This window comes from Globicephala melas, chromosome 2 (genome assembly GCF_963455315.2).
Source record: "Globicephala melas chromosome 2, mGloMel1.2, whole genome shotgun sequence".
Taxonomy (NCBI): domain Eukaryota; kingdom Metazoa; phylum Chordata; class Mammalia; order Artiodactyla; family Delphinidae; genus Globicephala; species Globicephala melas.
This window is the reverse complement of record NC_083315.2, coordinates 28,679,226-28,699,875: the sequence shown is the minus strand read 5'-3', so window position 1 is coordinate 28,699,875 and position 20,650 is coordinate 28,679,226. Positions and strand designations below refer to the sequence as shown.

Below are 20,650 nucleotides of genomic sequence, written 5' to 3'. Positions count from 1 at the left end.
CTGCAGGGCGAGCACAGCACAGCCGCCTGGCACAGCTGGGCGACGGAGCTGGGTCTCTGTGGAGACGGGGTCTGCAGGGCTTCCTCCCACCCCCCACCCCTGGCATGTCCATCCCTCGGGCAGGCGCAGAGGCAAGCGGCCACGGGGAACCCGCCCTCCTTCTTCCTGGGTCTCCCCCCACCCCCCACGGCTCCTTGGACTGGAGGTGATTTCCCCTCGGGATGTTCCTCTTCACCTCCTCTGCCTCTTTCTCCAAGTTGTCATCTCTTTTCTGCTGTTTCTCCTTTTCACTGTAACAGTGTGTCCCCAAGGAGGAGGGGACCTGGCCATCCCGACAAATCCTGTTGTCTACACGGCCAAGGGCAGCCTCTGCACTGACAAAGGTGGTCTTCCCGAGAGGGAGCCGGTGAGCTCCCCGCCGCCCTGCCACCTCGGTGCGGGTGGCCCTTGCCCCAGGAGCCCCCTGTCCTCTGCCAGCCCTCCAAGTTGCCTGCTCCCTCCTGCTTCCTGCCCACACTGTGTCCCCTGTGTCGCTCCCATCACCAGGGGCCACGCGTTGCCCCGTTTCCTCGACCAACCTGTAAAAGTGCCAGGGCCTAGGGGGAGGGCAGCCTGGGGTCTGAGGGAGGGTCTCTGCCCCCCTTGGGACCGTCTTCCCGGCTCTGAAGGGCTGCGCTTTCCTGCCCCTCGGCATCCTTGTCTGTACAGGGAACGTGAGTGGTGCCGCCTGCCAGGTTTCTGTGAGGCCCGGATGTGCTATTATACGTAAAGCGTGTAAAACAACACATGACACAGTAAACATCTGATAAATACCAGCTCCTAGTATCCCCATGGATCATCGCCGGCACCACCAGTGTTAGTCGTGGCTGCAGAATAATGAGGTAACTGGGGAAGCTTGGCTTACGGCCTCTGCTTGATCGATCAACAGTCCTGTTAACTAAGACGCCAAACACAGTATCGGGAACATACAGGCTTAAACACATATTTAACTCTTCTGACTTAAATTGTACCAAACTTCTTTTAGTCGGAATTCAGATGGTGGGGGCTATTGTATAAATGTATATGGTACATTATATCCATCCTGTTTAAGTGCACGTTTATAAGTGTGAGTTGTATACGTTGAGTGTACATTGTACAAATTGTGTAAGTTGTGTATACATTGTGTACACATTGTACAAATTGTATTACATAAATTATGTTATGTAGACATTGTGTGTACATTTTATAAATTTCATCATATAAATTACATTGTGCAGACATTGTGTGTATATTGTATAAATTACCTCCTATATATTATATTGTGTAGACATTGTGTGTACATTGTATAAACTGTATCATATAAATTGTACTGTGTATACATTGTACACACATGATACACATTGTATCGTATGAATTATATTGTGTGGACATTGTGTCAGTGCGTAAGTGTATTGCTAGCATCTACAGTGCCTTCCACACCCTCGCTGCAGAGGGATTTTTGGAAACTCCTCCGTGTGTGGCAGCCGTGAGGAGACCCATCTCTCCCATTTGGCCGTCAGTGCCTCTACCGAGGAGACGACGTGGGGAAGGTCAGGGCTGGCTGGACGGGCGGGTGGATGTCTTCCTTCTGTAAAAGGCTGCTTTTCCCTCCTCGTGGACCACAAGAGGGTGTGTGTGGCCACAGAACACAGACGGAGCTGAGGTGCTGAAAGGAAGAAGGCTGCCTGGATAATCAGGGGCTCGCCTTGGGCAGGGGGCAGAGTGGCCACGGCCGAGCAGAACAGTTACAGGGAGGCGGACAGGCTGCCGGGACCTGGGCACCTGGGCACCCCGGCATGAGAGAGTTAGACCTGGAGCTGGAGTCCCGAGCCTTGCTGCAGGGGTGGGACACCCCAGGGCCTGCTGGTGGGAAGTAACAACTTCCCCTGGACCTACTGCACCCTGGGCACTGGGGTCCAGGCCGGGTCAGCTTAGACAGGCCCTGCCAGCGTCTACCCCAGGTACTTATCTGAGCCAGGAGGGCCCCTATATGGGATTAGTGACCTTATGATGGAGACTCCAGAGAGCCCCCGCCCCTTCCTCCAGGTGAGGACACAGCGAGAAGACGCGTCTGTGAACCAGGAAGCAGGCTCTCACCAGACACAGAATCTGTGGTCACTTTGATCTTGGATGTCCAGCCTCCAGAACCATGAGGAATCAATGTCTGATGTTTATTAACCACCCAGTCTGTGGGATTCTGTTATAAAAGCCTGACTGGACTAAGACAGAGATATACTTTTATAAAAATCCTGAATTGCTACATTTCAACTTCGTGCACATTGAAAGTAAAACATGAATATTACAGTTTCTGTGTTTCCCCACAAATTCAGTAGAAATCCTCACAGGCAAGTGGCCACCCTCCACCCTGGCTCTCACCAACCACAACCTCTCCACGCTGCCTGCATGGATTTCTACCTGTTCTTTATAACCAGAGTCACCAAAATTAGCCTGGTGTTGAGATCACCTGTCCAGTGATTTCCAAGGGAAGAGACACATTCGATTCCCTGACGCCCGGGCTTTTGGGGCAACGTGGTGGTGAGGGTGCACATCCAGGTGGAAAAGGGGGAGGACAGGGAAGGTAGGTGGGTTCTGTACACCACCCCACCCCCAGGCCCCCGGCACCTTCTGCCAAAGCCTGCAGGGCTCAGGGGAGGTCCCCAGAGACCAGGTGTGTTGCTCTGTCTAGAGACGCACAGGAGCCCAGCTCCTCAGCTTGGGGTCTTTGTGGCCGGAGTCGCTCTAAGTCGGGGCCTGCTGTGCTGGTGGGTCTCAGGATGTGGTGGGGTCCCGTCCTAATCCCAACCCCCCAGGGAAACAAGGTAAACATCCAAGAAAGTGTGGCCATGAGGAACGCCTTGCTGAGGCAGAAAGAAATCAGCCCTTTTCAGGAAAATAATTAGGACCCAGGACTGTCCCCTTCTGCTTGTAGAACCTGTAAAGCTGCAGCTGTCCTTCGGAGGTCATTCTGGAATTGCCGGGGCTGGACATGCGGCCGGGGCAGAGCCGACCCAAGCGTCTGGGAGAGTGAGGCCCCCGGGCTCATGAGGGGGACCCTGCAGGAGTCTGCTGCAATTTCAGGGTATCCTTGGGTAGAACATCTCGGACAGTGTTAAACCGTCTCAAAGCCAAGTAGGTGTGATTTCCACACTGTTTGTAATCCAAGCCCATTTAAAATCTGGGGACAGCTCCAACGCCAATTTGTAGCATCAATATTAACAGTTCTGTGTTACAGCAGTTAAGGTGCTGCCTCTGTTGAAGGAGACAGACTGGCAGGACTGTGAAATTACAAAAACCACCTGTGAAGTGTCCGGGGCGGCGGGGGTCACGCTGGCTTTTGGGAGAAGGACAGCAGGTCTGTTTGTGTCCCAAAGTGCAGCTGTTGAGTATGAGGTGACAGTCAGGCCCCTGGTCTAATTCTGAAGCTAATTCTGGGGGAAGATTCCATGAAATGGACTGCGTACGGGAGCTCTGATCCAAGTTTGCTATAAAATGCTGAACTCTGAAAGCACTGTTCATTTCCATTATGTTATATGTCCCCATGGTTCCCCCCTCCCAGCAGTGGGAGCTGTACCACCAGGGAACAGAGTAGGTGCGGGTTAAGTGTGCCGAGTGCCTGACAAATGGCCAGGACAGGCCTGGGGCGTCCGCTCCCTAGAAGGACCTGCAAAGGGCTTGAGAAGCAAGCAGGCTTCATGGTTAGTTTTAAAGGCATCCCCCTCTTACTCTCAGGGAGAAAGTGCTTCAGTTGTTTTGACAAAATCTTTGAGACACTGTTAGTTCCACTGCAGCCTGACACGGAAATTAAAAAACAAAACCAAACAAACAAAGGGAATCACTGCGGGTGAAGAGAGACTCAGGAACAAGATAATAAACCTGGTAGTTTTCAAACGAGGGGCGACCTGTCACCACCTCTCCCCCTTCCTGCATCACCGAAATTTTTAGTCACTTTCTTTCTTCTCTCATCACGTGGGAGCTCTTCTGTTTCCACGGAGCCAAAATGCTGAGAGATCAGCCTTTCTGGTTGAATTTAACGCTGTTATTAACTCTTTTCTAGGGGTGGGAAGTGAAGACCACAGAGATCTAGATTTTGTGACTTTACTTTTGTTTTTTTTTATAACAAGGATGTTCCAGGTAATGAGCATTTATATTCTGACACGGTCTCGTTATTGCTTCCAAGTTTCCCGTGAACCTAAAGGAAATCTGAGGGCTGGCTCTCCCACCAACCCCTGGGCTCTTCTTTCACCGTGTCAGCTGGTGTTTGCAGAGCGCCCATTCGCTTGGGCCTGCGCCGTTAGAGAATTTAATAAAGTCGTGTTCTCATCACTCTGGCAAAGAGACCTGAAGTCAGAGCTCATGAAATTGAAGGAACGAATCAGCCTGGTTCTGAGAAAACCCCCAGGTTGAGGAAATGGTGGAAATCTGATACCGCAGAAATCGAAGCCTGTGATTTTAATCTTTATCGAGAATGTTATTCTTCAGAACTGTTTTAGAATGGAGGCTGAAACTTTACCTCAGCCTGGCTGAGCAGACACCTCACTTGTCCACAGAAGGTGATGTCCGGGCGCTGAGGGTGGTGGTCCTTGGGGGTCTGACCCGAGGGACGTCTGGGGGGCTATGTTGTTCAGAGCTGTCCTCACAACGGGGTGAGCGTCCGACCCACCAAGCTGGCCCTGCCGTGACCTGCTCTGCGGCTGAGGCCGAACAGCCCAGGGCCCCCGACAGAGCAGGTCCTGACCCACCTGCGTGGGGATCAGCACGGCAGGGGCCTGGTCCTGGATTTCCGGCAGCCGGGCCCAGAGTGGTGTTTTACACACGCTCCCCACACGACCGACACCTTAGAAGTTTTTTGTTCATTTTTCGTCACTTAATCAGGGGAGCTCCCCCAGGGACGGTTCTGACACCTCACTCAGAGGAGACTGAGCCTTTGGTTCAAAGCCCTGAGCAGAGGCGCCAGCTCTTCATTTGCTTCTGCAGCAGCAGAAGCTGGCGAGCGAGCCTTAGAAGCAGACCCCTAGTGTGTCCTGCACACCAAGCCCGCCCTGTGGGGCAGAACCCAGACTTCGGGCAGAGAGCATTAAATACTGAGCTTGAGACCCGAGGTCCAGAAGCTGTGTCGCTCCAGCGGTGACCGCTGCTGCCACCCCCCGCCTCTCCCCCCACCCCACCCGGACTTGGGCAGGGTCCCTCACAGCTCAGTGGTGGGAGCTGCCCTTCCTGGGGGTGTGGACGGCGGTTCTGGGGGCCCTGCCAGGGCTGGGGGGCCTGGCTTGTCTCCTGGCACAGGTGCTGATGGCGCAGTTAGACAGGTAACAAAGGTCGTGCCTCTGGCCACCAGGACCTGCGTGAGCAGGAAGCATGCGGTGCGGATGGCGCGGGGCAGAGGAGGAAAGCAGAGCAGCATTTACAGGGACGCCTGGAATCTTTCTTTTGAAGCTCAGTCCCTGAACCCAGACCACGTCCAAGGTGGGATTCGAATTTAATAAAGCTGCAGAGGGCGCCTGGTCCTGAGCGCCCGGCGTGTGCGCCCCACCGCCCCGCTGCAGGGGCGAGGGGAGCAGGTAATGAGCCTCCAGGACGGGGCGGGTGTGATGGACGGGCTGCGGCCTTCCCGCTGCTCCGCTCTCTCCATCATCCAGTCTGGGTGTTAGCGGACTGTCAGGGAAAAATAATTCAGTGGCTGTGGCTTTAACTGATGTGCTGCATTCTGGGGTCAAATGACTGTTACAAAGTAGTGGTGCCGCCTGGTTCCTGCATCGTGAGAGCTCAGGGTTGACAACATGAAAGGAAAAGGCATCACGGCCGGAACTCACTGACATCATTCAACTCATGGGGGTTGGGGTGGGGGGGGCAGTGGGAGCTGGAGGAAGGACACTTCTTGCTAAACAGCATCGGGCAGAGGAGGAGGGGGTGCCCACAGCCCGTGGGGAGGGGGGCCTTCCAGGGACGGTGGCGGGAGGACACGGGCCAAGGGCAGCCTGGGGTCATCCAGGCCGCGGGGGGCAAAGGGGCTTCCTTGGGAGCTGTTGGTGGGTTTGAGCTACAGACGGTGGTTGGTGGGTGGAGACACCAGGCAGGAAGGAGGAGGAGAAGAAAAGAGGAGGAGTAAGGAAGGGACAGCAGGGCTGCAGTGTTTCTGGCAGGGACTCATGTCAACGCCACACGCCCGCTTTTACCTGGATTGTGTATTATCTGAGGGTGGGTCGAAAGGCAAGACGCATGGAGGTTATGGGCCACCCCCCTCCAACCCGCTCCTGGATGGTGCAGTAAATATTTGAAAATAAATGAATGATTTGGGGGCAGAGGTAGCAGGAGAAACAGCTGCCCCCCTCATGGGGTTCCCTGTTCAATGAAACCTTCACACGGCCAAGCTGTGGGGAACAGACCAACGTCTGCTCTGCCTGTTTGTGCTCTGCACCTGCCAGAGTCAAATAAATGTTTGTTGGATGGACGGATGGGTGGATGGATGGATGGACGGATGGATGGACGGATGGATGGATGGATGGGTGGATGGATGGATGGATGGATGGATGGATGGATGGAAAGATGGATGGATGGATGGACGGATGGGTGGATGGATGGATGGATTGATGGATGGATGGATGGAAATATGGATGGATGGATGGACGGATGGGTGGATGGATGGATGGATGGAAAGATGGATGGACGGATGGGTGGACGGATGGATGGGTGGATGGATGGATGGATGGATGGGTGGATGGATGGACGGGTGGATGGAGGGGTGGACGGATGGATGGATGGACAGATGGATGGACAGATGGATGGACAGATGGATGGACGGATGGATGGACGGATGGGTGGACGGATGGATGGATGGATGGATGGACGGATGGACGGATGGGTGGATGGACGGATGGATGGATGGATGGATGGATGGATGGGTGGATGGATGGGTGGATGGATGGATGGGTGGATGGATGGATGGATGGATGGATGGATGGATGGAAAGATGGATGGACGGATGGGTGGATGGATGGACGGGTGGATGGATGGATGGACGGATGGGTGGATGGACGGACGGGTGGATGGAGGGGTGGACGGATGGATGGATGGACAGATGGATGGACAGATGGATGGATGGAAGGATGGATGGATGGATGGACGGGTGGATGCTTGCTCCTGGTCGTGATTCAACATAGGGTTCTGTCCTAGTGCATTTGTTTGGTTCACTGTCCAGAACCCCTCCAGTTGCCTGAATCTGGGTGGTGCCCTGCTTCCTCTAGTGGACACGTGACCTCCTGAGGCAAATAGTGGATTCTGCCCGAGGTGCCGTGAGGTAAAGGTGCCCTGATCTGAGCAGTGACTTACAAGTGCTGAGTTCTGACTGTGGATCCTGAGCTGGGCTAAAGGCCTTTAACTGTAAAACCTTTCTCTCCTTCACTGATGCCAAAAGTGAAAGAGAATAACTTCCTGTAGCTAATACATTAGAGATGCCCACAAATAGTTCTCAAAATGGTAAGAAAAAAGATAATTTGCATAAATAAGCAGTTACAAGAATAGGAAGGAAGAGCTTGCAAAGTGGTACCAGAACACTTCCCGACACAAGGACGGTGCACGAAATACTTCCTGAGTGAGCTCTGTGAGAAGCACACGTGTCCTCTGGTGTGACGAGGCCTGGAGGCGGCATGAGGCAAGGCCCAGCCCGGAGCTCCTCCCTCCGCCTGGCCCGCGGCTCAGGCAGCGTCCTCCAGCCTCCGGAGCCAGAAACTCAGCCCAAACCAGCACCGAACTCGCGTTCCCACCGCAGGCTCCCTCGGCCCAGCCGCAGATAGTCACTGAGGGGCCTTCCTGCCCCTCAGTCCTCTCTGGGGTTAGGAACCCTGCCGCCCCAAACCCCTGCTGCCCCCACTGCCCCCTGCACAGCCAGTGTCACCATCACCAAGGTGACCGGCTGCCCAGCTCTCCCTTCCCTCTGCTAAGTCGGGACCAACAATTTTTCCATTCACACGCTTCCAGGCTCTCTCCCCAGAGTTGGCACACGGCTCCAACGCCGCAGCGGGAGAGGCAGCACCTGGCTTGTCTGGGAGAGAGCAGGGGGTCCTCCTGCTGCCCCGTCCCCGCACCCCGAGGACGCCGCCCGCTGGCAGCTACCGGAGAGCTCTCACCTGAGGCAGGAGGTGACTTTTACTCCTGCTGGGGACGTGGCCGGGCAGCCGGATGTCGAAGAGGGCCTGCAGGGCGGCCTGGGCCGCCTGGCCCTTGGCCAGCTTCTTGCTGCGTCCCGAGCCTTCGAACGTCCTCCCGTCCACGCTCACGGCCATGACGAAGCTCTGGGCGCGCCTCTTCTCGGGCTCCGAGAGGCACACGTAGCGCAGGCCCGAGCGCAGCTCGTTCAGCAGCACCACTGGGTTCCTTGCGCCTGGAGCCGCGGGGCCCCCCAGGTCCAGGTCCAGGTCCAGCGGGCGGCCCAGTAGCCGGCCCCGCCGGCAGGCCGTGGACAGGCGGTCGGGGGCAGCAGGGCGGCGGCCCGGGAAGCCCTCGCTGGGGGCCGTGGGCTCGAACCGCTGGAACAGGGAGTCGGGGAAGTCGGCCTGGTCGGAGGTGAAGTCCGGGGCTGTGCCGCCTGGGGCCGGGTGGGCCTGGCAGGCGTTGGGGAGCTGCACGAAGGACCGGAGGGCCAGCTCGGCCGCCCGCATCTTGGCCTTCTTCTTGGTGGGCCCGGTGCCCTCGAAGGTGAGCCCGTTCACATCCACGGCCACGGCGAAGACGGGCGCGTGCACCGGGCCGGTCTGCGACACCGTGCGGAACTGCAGGCCCGGCCGCAGCTCGTGCAGCTGCACCAGCGCGTTCTTGGGTGCCACGGACCACGAGAGCCTCCTCCAGAGGAGCTGCAGCTGGCACAGGTGGCCGCCGTTGCCCTCCTCCAGTGGCCGCTTCCTCTTCAGGCCGGGTGCGCCCCCTCGGGCCCTGTCCCCGGAGGGTGGCAGCCTGGCCTCCAGGTTGCTCACGTTGCGGTTTTCCTTAACGTCGGCGCTGCTGGTACCTGGAGGTGAGAACAGACAGCGTGACCCGTGGCTGTGGCCCGACCGAGGGCGTCGTTGCAGGTGACCCCCTGCAACACTCGGCCTCCGGACACCAGCCGGCCTGGCACCCTCTGGAGGCCATGGGGAGACCACATGGGCAGCACCTTGGATAACAGGCCCGCAGAACTGACCACACTCCTGCAGGTGGGGGTTAGGGCCCAGAGAAGGGGACCCCGCCCCGTGAGGTGCCTGGAGTGGACCGAGTAGGGTGGATGCAGGCGGGGAGTGTGTTCCCACTCAGGGCCATTCCCAGCTGCTCTCTGAGTGCCGCCGGGTCCCTGCACAGGCCCCCAGACCCCCTAAATCAAGGGAACACGTGGCCTCTCTCTCCATCGGGTTTGGGCGACGCGGAGGTCAGGGAGGCCTTGCGCTCGGGGTGGAACGCGAGGGAATCGTGTGCTCACACCCTGGACACTGGGTGACACTTAGGCTTAGTGAACTAGATCTAGATGCCTCTACGTAGATGAAGCTCTAAAATATAATGTTAGATGATAAAAGCAACTTGCAAAATCATACACAGAGGCTATGGTTAATAAGTTATAAGAACACAGAGGTTACACGGCATTCGTGCCTCCACACAGGTGGTAAAGCTCAGACACATCCCAACTCCCTTGGGACACAGGGAGGAACACAGGCTCAGAGGGTGGCTTCGTTTGTATCTGTGAGGTTTTCTGTCTTTTGCACAGAAAGGTATGAAGCAAATTTAGCAAAGTCATCATTTGCTAACTGTATGTGAGGAAGGCGGGTAATGACAATTTAGTTTTCTGGCCTGGCCCTCTTGGACCACCCTCCTCCGACACAGCTGTTCCATTTGGGGAACCTCAGCCATGGGTCCCCACATGGCCACAGACGTGCGTCCCGCTGCCCTGGTCGACGTGCTTCTGGAACGCCTGACCCTTGGGTTTCCCGAGAGGCTCTGAGGATGACAGGGCTGGGCGGTGGGTTACCCTTCCCTGACCTCACTCACACCTTCACTCTGGCCCCTCACTCCTAAAATGCACTCCGGGGTGGGTTATGGCCCTGTTTTCTAGGAGAGGAAACTGAGGCCCCACACAGTGAAACAGCTGTCCAGGGACACACCGTCGGTTAATGGGGGAGGTGTGACTGCATCCAGGCACGACTGCTGTGGCTGGGAAGGCGATTTTACGGCAACTCGGTCACTTTCTTGTCCGTTTCACAGACTAGGAGCTGGGGAGAGGAGGATGCCGAGGGGAACTCTGCTGACAGCGTGGACGGACGCGGGAGGAAGCGGCCAGGCTTGGGGCCACGCAGGACCCTGATGCCCGCAGATTTCTCCGTAGGAACTCATTCAGCAAGTGGAAACCCGAGAGGGTTTTACTGCCAGCCCACAGCGCGTAGGCAGACTTTGGGCGTGTCTCCCTCACCCCAGCCCGAGAGCCGGAGCAGGAAGACGCGCTGGGTCAGTGACCTGGTCCCGACGGTGCAGCTGCTGGGTGGTCACCACGAGAGAAGGACCATCTCACAGGCACGCAGCGCAGGCTGAAGACCGGCGCCCTAGAGAGGCGTCCTGGCTCCAGCTCGGGGCCAGCCCTCCTCAACCACGTCGTCCCCAGCAGGTGTGCCCCACAGAAGGCGTCAGGCTCCGACTTCAGAGCTCTGTTTGCTGCAACCTCAGCTGCTCTGAGTTGCGAGGTGGGCTATCGGCATTCCTCCAGCAGTTTGCTTCTGTACAACAGTTGGTTTGCAGACGTCGTTTTGTTCAAAGGGGTGAACCTGAGCGTTTTATAAGTTAGAGGTGGGCAACATTTGTTTACAGTCTATTTCAGTAGAAATAATTACCTTCCAAGCATCAACACTGAGTCTCAGCCTCTTTTTTTGGTCATTGTGCACATTGGGTGCACACACAGCAAGGAGTTCTGCCATTTGGGGTATTTCGGGCCAAGGAGTGGTAGATGGGAATAACCATGCAGTTTCCCAAACCAAAGGTAAAGATGGAAAAAAAAAATAACCCAATCCAAGAAGCCCACAGCAGATTGCCCAGAAACTCACCGGGAGCTCTCTAATTTCTCACTGATTTCCCACGACGTGGGGCTTGAGCGTGGCTGTGAGTGTGACTAAAGTGGCTGGCATGTCAGATGCCCTCTGAGCCTTCTGAGGAGAAGGTTTATCTAGGAGGAACAGCCCGGCAGACCCAGGTTTCCCTCCACTTGCACTGAAACTGCTTCCGCACTCTTCTCTTCGACATCCTAGGACTGCTATCCTTAAAGTGAGCCACGGAGATCCGAGCGCGGGTGAAGACCCCTTCCTCGATGATCAGTAATTAATGAAAGTTGATGGGAGTGCAGACTTCTGGGCTCCATCCTGATATGCTCTCTGGGGGTGATATCACATGCTGGTTTTTGCAAACGAGCAGATTAGGGGCTCTGCTCCCCCAACATGGCCCAGATGCTCCATTTAACTGGCCTCCTGAGTTTGCATGAGGTCAGGGAAGCTGCAGGGTGGGCGGTGGTCACTCCACGGCTCTGGGGTCAAGCAGGTGAGAGGTCACAGTCTCCCCCGACCTTGGTGTGTATGACCTTGGGCAGTCCCTCCACCTGCCTGAACTCCATTTTCTTAAGAGGATAAATGTGGGTTTTAGTAGCACGTGCCTTAGGGCTTATTATGAGGTTGAGCTAGAGGACACCCGTAAAGGACTTAGCAAAACCCCTGACACTGAGGAGAGTCAACTGCACTTTTGAAAAGAGCGGGAAAAAGGGAGGCAGACACTTCTAAGCTGCATCTTGTCAAGGCCCAACTTCCCTGCTTATTTCATGAGTTGGGCTTCCAGGACCCCCAGAAAGAAGGGCTGGAGACACACGGGCTCTCGTGAGGCAGTCTCGGGCCGAGGAGGGGTGGCGACGGGGGGACCCTGCCTTGCTGGTCTGGTGCGGCTGAGGTTTGCCAGCCCCTTCGCCAGGTCCCTGCCAGGTCCATGCGATCCTCTTACAGAACTGTAGCTCTGATCCCACAGGTTCACGTTTCCTTCTTCGGCAGCCCCCTCCCCGACCCAGGAAATGATTCTCATTTTCTCCTCCATTGAGTTGATAGGTTTCACACACCCGGCGTCAGAGAGAATAACCCAGAGGTGGACAGTCTAGAGGCTGAGAAGTTTCGCTCCCGGAAGACTGGGGAAGCTGCCCCCCACCTGCTTGCTCAGGTCTGGGCATTGCAGGACCCACGCATCTCCCCAGCCCAGGGCTCTGCTCCTCAGTCCGTGGCCGAATGCCGGGCTCACCCTGAGGTGGGGACAGGGCAGGGCCTAGTCTCCGCCTGCCCTCCTGGCCTGGCTGCTCCCTGGGCCCCCCTGGGGCAGGTGGCCGACCTTAACCCTTTATCTGGGTACGCCGGGGGCACCCTGGGCCGATCTGGTGTCTGCACAGGACACGCAAAAGGGAAGTGGACGCCTAGCCTCACACGGCGGCCAGCACGACAGATGGCCCTTCTCATGCACACGTGGGCAAAGGTCACGCTGATCCCACATCGTCGGGAGCCCGTTCTTGCAGGGGACACTTTTCCCCAGCTCTCCAGGGGTGGGTTTTGTCCTGTCACCTGCGGAGGCCCCGCCGACTCCAGAAGGCGTTTGCACCAGGTGGTCCATCTCTAGAGGCGGGAGGGAAAAGTGTGGGCAGGACTCCGGGTGCTGGCGGCTGAGCGGTGCATGAACAACCGGCCACACGGGACTGTTCCAGGATCAGTGGAGACAATGAACAAAAACTTTCAGCGCCATCTGTGAACGTCGCAGGCTCCAGATCGAGTGCTTTGCGTTACAGTGACTGATCGTGACCACTGAAGAGGGAACAGCTGCCGTCGCCTTTTTAAGTCCTAGGGAAGAGTGGCGGCCCAGCTGCTGGGGTGTTCCCAGGGTTCTGGGTGCAGGAGTTGGTCAGAGAATGTTTACTGTGTGATAAAAGCAATCTGATTCTGAGAATGTGTGTGTGGTACACTGGAGGCAGTTCCAGTGGACAGTTCATACGAGGGTATAAGAATTAGTGGGTCCTTTAATCCCACTCTGGAATTCAGTCCCCAAATAACTGTTATTTTCGCCAGTCGTAGCTCAGAGACTCATACACGTCAGAGCCGGGAGTAGCTCTGCAGGAAACCTACCCCCCATCGTGTGTGAAGTGTCGGCCTGGGGAAGCACATATTAAAAGTCAGCAGTGGATTGAAGTCCCCTTAATGGCTCACCTGCCCCCCACTGCCACACCCCGGCCCCTCTATTTCTGTCTGTCTCTGTCCATCTGTCTCTCTGTACAAGCACAGGGCAGGGCCCTCAGCCCTGCAGGGGGGGAGCAGGGGGTGTGAGGGGTCTGGGGCCCACTGTGCCCCACCTGGGGCTCACACCACAGTCCCCCCAGAAAACGTCTGACTTGGACGCCAAGTGCCTTCCCTCAAGGCAGCCTCGGAGGCCACGTGTCGTGTGTCCCCGCGGGTGGTTGCGGCCTTGACCCTGGGAACTCTCCTGCCCTCGCCGAACCCGACAAGACATCCATGACCACACGTGTCGAAGGTCCGTGTGGGCAGCCTCAGATTTCCAGACAGTCACACGTGTCCTTCTGTTGCGGAAATCAGGAAAAAAAGAGGCAAATAACCTCAAACGACATGAGCTAAACACCACCCGCGGCAGTAATAGAACCATCGCTGGCAAAGTGAAGACCACCAGGCACAGAGGGGAGCGTCTGAGTCAGAGGCACGGGAGGAAAAGGTGAAACGGCATTATTTCCCTCTGCTTCTCTGTCACAGCGACCCTCTCCTTATCCCCGGGAGCACCCACCCTGCTCGACAGAAAGCGTCAGCACAGGCAGTGCTACAGTCAAATGTCCAACGCGTGCAAGAAGCGCATTTTGTGGGGAAAGAGAAGACTTTTATCTTGGTCTCGCAGTGGCTGGGCTTTCACTTTCCAGGTGAGGGACATTCTTCCAAGTCAAGGCGGGCTTCCCGCTGCCATTGCTTGGACATGGACGGGCCCCGCAGGGGCCAGTCCTCGGCTGTCGCCTCCAGGTGGCCAGGCCCTGGGTGAGTGCAGGTGCCTGTGTGTCACCAGCTGCGTCTCCTTCCTCGACATCCCCTCAGGGCCAGCATCTGTCTGGTCATCACGCTGCCAGACTTCCCGGCACCACGTCTGTAGGTAGGAGATACAGAGAACCAGCCATCGGGTCCGCCACGTCCAGATCGGATGGGCCTGGCCGGCGGGATCGAGCCCAGGGCCTGGAGTCTCCATTGGCGCAGGAAGGAGTGTCCAAGGTGGTGCTCAGGGGATGGCTGTGGGAGCTGCGGCCACGCGGGCTTCGGGACTCCTGGTCCTGGCATTGTGGTCGGGTGCAGACCTGACCCTGACAGCTCCTGGGTCAGGCTCGGCAGCAGACAGGAGACGCCTCTCTCCCAGGTGGGTCCCACGCGTCCTGGAAGGACCAGGCCAGTGGGGCGGGCGGGTCTCCCTCCCTCCCTCCAGGCCCCAGTGCTGTTCTGTGGGCCTGACAGGGAGTGGGCTTCTCGGCCTCTCCTCACGTGACCCAGTCAATCACGCCCTTGAGTCATGGTGGGCACGGAGGGGATGGGCTATGGGCTGGGGCAGTGACTGGCTCCTTTTCCGCGTTCAAGGAAGCTCGCATTCAGAGTTGCCCTCCTGGACAAGAAGAATGAAAAACCTGCATCTTCCCGTAGACTCAGCCGAAACCCACCCTGAGGATGGCTGGTCCGCGCATGGACGCACAGGAACCATCCTCTTGCAGGCTGAGCCTCTGACGGCCCAACCCCGACCTAGCTCCACCCTTCACACCGGGTCTCAGGCTCCAGCGCCACGCAGAGATGAATGCGGACCGAGGACGTGAGGCTGCAGGGGGTGAACCCAGTGGTCCTGAGAGGTGAGGCCTCACGGGGAGGGGCAGGGCCTTCACTTCAACCAAACACAGGCGCCCACCCTCAGGGTCTGAAGATAAAACAGGAGACTTCCAGGAGGAATCACCCTGGCTTCTGTCACCTCCCTTCCTCCCTGATGTGTATACACACCACACACGCACACACCACACACACACCCCTTCCCCGACGTCCGCGGCGTCTGGACGCATGTTAATAGCACTGCACTGGCAACGCTCGTGAGAGGTATTACGACAAGTGCATTAATGTGGTGGTTTACCTTTGAACAATGTATGAAAACAGGGTCTTCAATAACAGCACATATTACAAAGGGGGATGACTAATCCTCTCATAGAAAATAAGGTTTTCCAAGCATTTCAAAGGCACTTTAACATGTAATAAACAATTAAAAATCATTCTCATCTCTAAGTGTCTACCTCTCAGCTGCGAGCTGAGTTAGGGGAAGTGCCTTAATTACTAGCGTCAGCCAACCTGATCCACGTTTCCTGTTTCTCCAGGTCTTTGCCTAAAACAGCCTCGTGCATCATCCTCCTACTTTCCATCCTCAACTCTATCACCAGGCCACCCTCCCTGCCCCTCACACGGGCACTGATGCCCCGAGGGATGGATTCACTGCCCAAGGCTGTGGAGCTGGAGCTCGGTGTTGCAGCCGTCAGGCTCCCCTGCCCTTGGATGGGGAGAGAGGGCTCCTACGGGGAGACTAGACTCAGCCAGGGTCCCAGCAGCTCGAGCAGGAAAGGAGATGAAACAGAGTAAGATCTTCTTCCTCAAGGCATCTATTCCACGTGCTTATCAAATAGCTTTGTCCACACGTCCAGGTCAGCTTGGGGGCACGTGTGTGTTTTTATATGTATAAGTGTGTGTGTGTGTGTGTGTGTGTGTGTGTGTGTGTGTACATGCGGCACACCTCAGAGATATGGTGGGTTCAGTTCCAGGCCACTGCAATAAAGCGAATGACATGGATTTCTGGTTTCCCAGTGCATAAACGTTATGTTTACACTCGACTGCAGTCTATTAAGTGTGCAGTGGCATTACTTCTGACAAAACTATGTGCCGATAGACTTGCTTGATGTGGGGTGGCCCCAGACCTTCAATTTGTAAGAAGCATCCGTGAAGCACAGTAAATGGAAGGGTGGTAAGACAAGGTGTGCATGTGTGTTCCACGTTACTGAAGTAATTACCGGTAAGTTAACTAAGTTAACGAAGTCCTAGAAACTTTCCAATTTTGGTCAGGAGAGAACAGAACCAGCCGTTGGAGCTTCATGGGACCTGCGAGGTCGGGCCTGTGGGCAGTGGGGAGGCCGTGCTCTGACCCACGGGCACCCTGTCCACACCCTCCACACTCGCCTCCATCTAGGAAACAAGGGCTCAAACCACAGGGTCACTGAGGTTGCTCAGTTCTGTGACTCTGCTTTTGTGGAACAGTCAGGGTAACAGCCTCAGCTTCCCATCTTGTTGGTGACTGTGTTTTGTGGGAAGGGGATATCCATGAGAGCTTGTCGTGTTTCTTAAAATCTGAGGCTGAGTGGACAACGTTCCAGGGCCAGTCCCTCTTGCCGTGGCTTCCTGGCCCCACCAAAACCCAGTGACCGGCAGCTAGTCTCTCGCTCCCCACAAGCACAGGCCTGACTCCAGCTGCAAAGGTAACCACCTGTCAGGTAATTCTGAAATGCAAGCGGTGTTCCTGTCATTTGGACTGTTTCATCCCCCATGTTTTCCTTCTACAAGCAAGAGGGGTGCACCACCCGACAGACACGCCTGGACTTTCCCTCACTGGCACACATGCTCTTTCTGCTCTGGGGTCTCCTCCACACTCCCAGCAGATCCATCCCCAACCGGCTTTTCAGTCCCCACCCCACACGGCTTTGTTGTCTCTCCGGTTTCAAGAGCCAAAACATTGTTTCGACTGCAGGCACCCGTCCAGCTCTTTCCTTGTTAAATAATTGTACAAACTGTTCAAACAGGCTGTGTTCATTTTTCTTTTCTTTTTTTCCCCTTTTTGGTTTGGAGGGGAAAAAATAAAGGAAAGAGAGAAGGGATGGTCCCAGAGAACTAGATTTTTTTCTTGAGAACTCCAGAACCTAGAGTTCTCAATCACACAGTCACTGCTAATATTTCCTACCATCCAGGTGGGGATGGGATCCTGGGGGTGGGGAACGGGATTCCAGGGAGGATGGGATCCCAGGAGGGGATGGGATTCCATGGGGGGGGGGATGAGATTCCACGGGGGGATTGGGATTCCAGGTGGGGAAAGATCCCGGGTAGGGACAGGATTCCAGGGGGAATGGGATCCCAGGAGGGGATGGGATTCCAGGGGGGATAAGATCTCGGTGTGGGGGGGATGGGATTCCAGGTGGGGATGGGATCCTGGGGGGGGATGGGATCCTGGGGAGGGGGGAACGGGATTCCAGGCGGGGAAGGGATCCCAGAGGGGTGGGAGCAGGTCCTCCTGCTCTGGGAAGCCCAGGTGGTACCCCCCACCACCCCAAGGGTCTCAGCCTTTGGGGTCCCCCCTCTGCACGTGGGGCTGGGACCCTGGCTCTCGGGGGAGGGGCTCTGCTTACTGAGGTTGTCCTCATCCTCCGTGTGTGCGGCCCCGGGGCTCACGTGCTTGAAGGAAGCGATGAAGGCGGACAGCGTGCTCACTTTGTCTGGAAAGAAAAGAAGGACAGGAAATGCACTTTTGACATCGAGTTCCAGAAAAACTCAGTGCTTTCATATGTTCTTATTACTGAGGGTTTGGACATGGGAGGTTGAAAGGTCATTTTTGGTTTTAGCCACTTCATTCTGGTTCAGTCTTTTATTGAATTTCTGACAGCATTTTATCAAATTCCCCTCTCCATTCAATTTTAAACTTTATGATTTCCATCTTTCTTCTTTTCTTATTTTTGGCATCTCCATGTCCCTCAAAACGAAGTCACCATCTGCAGGGCAGCCCCCTAGCCTGAGCCTGCAGGGAGCTGGGTGGGCAGGGCCTGCAGACAAAGGACGTTTCGCAGAGAGGAGCTAAGGCCAGTGAAGAAATGCCTCAATGAAACGAGAGTCCTGCAAACAGAGCCAAGACTATTTCTCCCCAGTAGTGGAGAACCTGTTTGTGGGCTTGAGGGCATGAAAAAAAAAGGACTTATGGAAACTGTAAAATATAGTTACTGTTTGTTTGAGCAAAAGTAGACTGAACAGGAGGAGGGAACGGTCAGGGGCCCTAGAGGTTCCCCTGAAGTGGGGGGCGGTAACTGAAGTGGGAGAGGAGCCCAGGGACCCCCTGCCTGCAGCCCCGGGGGTGGTCCCGGCTGCAGACCTCCTGAGCACAGCGCAGAGGGGAACTCGGACCCGAGAGGGGGTGGCGCTTGGGACCAAAGGGCTCAGCTATTTCCCTCTGAACAAAGACGAAGGACAGGTGGGTTGAAGCCCAACTGGGAGAATGACTACTGAAGGGACCAGAGGAAAGCTCCTTATATCAGAGCCCTAACTCTAACCCTAACCCCTAACCCCTAACCCTAACCCTAACCCCTAACCCTAACCCCTAACCCCTAACCCTAACCCAACCCTAACCCTAACCCCTAACCCCTAACCCTAACCCTAACCCAAACCCCTAACCCAACCCTAACCCTAACCCCTAACCCCTAGCCCTAACCCTAACCCAAACACTTAACCCAACCCTAACCCTAACCCAAACCCCTAACCCAACCCTAACCCTAACCCCTAACCCAAACCCCTAACCCAACCCTAATCCCTAATCCCTAAGCCTAACCTTAACCCCAACCAGAAGTGAGTCCACAGGAGAACTCAGCCCCGACACCCCCAGAGCCGCTGTGCTCAGACCCCTGCCCCTCACGGCTCTGTCCCCTCGAGGCTGCAGCTTCGTGACTTTCCATGTGAACCTTGACTATGTTTAGAAAACCGCAGAAGGCAGAATCCCTGTTGCTCATCCAGTGTGTCACAGGGTCGCCATGGGGTTGCCCTTGCCCTGCCCTTGGCCGGGTTGTCCAGGGTCCCTCGTCAGGGACACTTTAACATGCTCCGTGCACCATGCTGCCTTTGTCTGCTCCTGTCGTAGGAAAGGAGCTCTGGTTTGGGGCTCATCTAAGTGTGATCTCTCCTGGAAACGTCAACCGGCTGCTTATTATGCAGTCAGCCTCCAGGTGTCCAGACTCAGGCCTGAAACTTACTCTTTTTCTTTCAATTCTGAGCCTGTTTTCTCTTTAGCTGAGCTTTCCAGAGGCCAGGGGAGTTCACATTGAAATTCATTCAGGAGCCTGTTAACAGCTGTTGTTTCCGTTAGGGACGAGCAACAATACAATGTTCACTCGGAGAACAATAAATAACTCAAGTACAGAAGGCCTGCTACCTCTTCACTCTGCCGAACACGAAGAATAAGCCCAGGGAAGGCCCAGTTCCCCAAACCCTCATGGCCGAGCTAATTTACTACACGAGAATGAAATCTCTTGCTTGAGTTATAATTTCATTAAGGGAGCCCAATAATGTCCCAGAAAGAGTGTGAAGCTCAAATGATTTAGTCTCGAGCCTCTCAAAATGAAATTACAATCTTCTAATAAAGCAGGGCTACCAGCCAGACACCCACAAAAACACACTAAAACAATTCAGAGCTCACCTTAGCCGAACTGTGAAATACTTAAATATTGTTTTCCATCCATCAGAGTTCTCGATTTCTAGGGTGGCCAGATTTGTCAAATAAAAATTCAAGACACCTGGTTAAGATTGAGTTGTGAATACACAACAGATACTTTTTTGTGTCTATACATCTCTAATATCATGTGGGACATACATACACTAAAAAAATTATTCATTGTTTATCTGAAATTCAAATTTAAGGCAAAGGACTTGAATAAGCATTTCTACAAAGAAGATATACAAATGGCCATTAGCGCATGAAAAGATATTCAACGTCATTCATCATTAGGGAAATGCAAATCAAAACTATAGTGAGACACCATCTCACACACATTAGGATGGCTGCTATCAAAAAAAAAACCTAGAAAGTAACAAGTGTTGGTGAGAATGTGGGGAAATTGGAACCCTTGTGCACTGTTGGTGGGAATGTAAAATGGTTCAACCACTGTGAAACCCGCAACTCTGCTCTGGGTATAGACCCCAAAAGAACTGAAAATAGAGACTCAAAGAGTTCTTTGTACACCCACATTCACAGTAGCATGATTCTCCATAGCCAAATGTGGAAGCAACCCAAGTGTCCACGGATGAAAAGATGGATGGATGGATAAAGAATGTGGTCTGTACACACAAGGGAATATTATTTGTCCTTAAAAATTCCCAGAAGGGAATTCTGACACAGGCTACAACACGGATGAACCTTGAAGACATTATACTAAACTCAATAAGCCGGCACAAAAAGACAAATGCTGTATGACCCACGTAGATGAGGTCCCTAGAGAAGTAGAAATTATAGACACAGAAAGGAGGATGGTGGTTCCCAGGGGCTGTGGGGTGGAGAGGGGGAGAGCTGTTTAGTGAAGACAGAGTTTCAGTTTGAGGAAATAAGAAAGCTCTGGACACAGATGTGGTGATGGTTACACAACAATACAAATGTACTTGGATGTCACTGAACTACATGCTTAAAAAGGTGAATATGGTACATTTTATGTTATGCAAGTTTTACTACAATTTAAAAAATAAAAAAGAATTCAAATTTGACTGGACATCCTGTGGTTTTTCTGTGAACCCTATCCCTTCTTGCCCCA

At 54.9% G+C, this 20,650-nt stretch overlaps 1 protein-coding gene across 2 annotated transcripts in view; it reads right to left on the bottom strand.

Moving 5' to 3' along the window:
• ADARB2 (adenosine deaminase RNA specific B2 (inactive)) overlaps positions 1–20,650 on the bottom strand; it is a 361,892-nt gene that overhangs the window by 88,187 nt on the left and 253,055 nt on the right. For both annotated transcript variants that reach the window (XM_030878326.2, XM_060293696.1), the window contains exons 2-3: positions 17,498–17,584; positions 8,142–9,019 (exon numbers count right to left, since the gene is read on the bottom strand). In XM_030878326.2, coding sequence (XP_030734186.1) covers positions 8,142–9,019; positions 17,498–17,584 — 965 coding nt within the window. The remainder of the gene's footprint in view (positions 1–8,141; positions 9,020–17,497; positions 17,585–20,650) is intronic.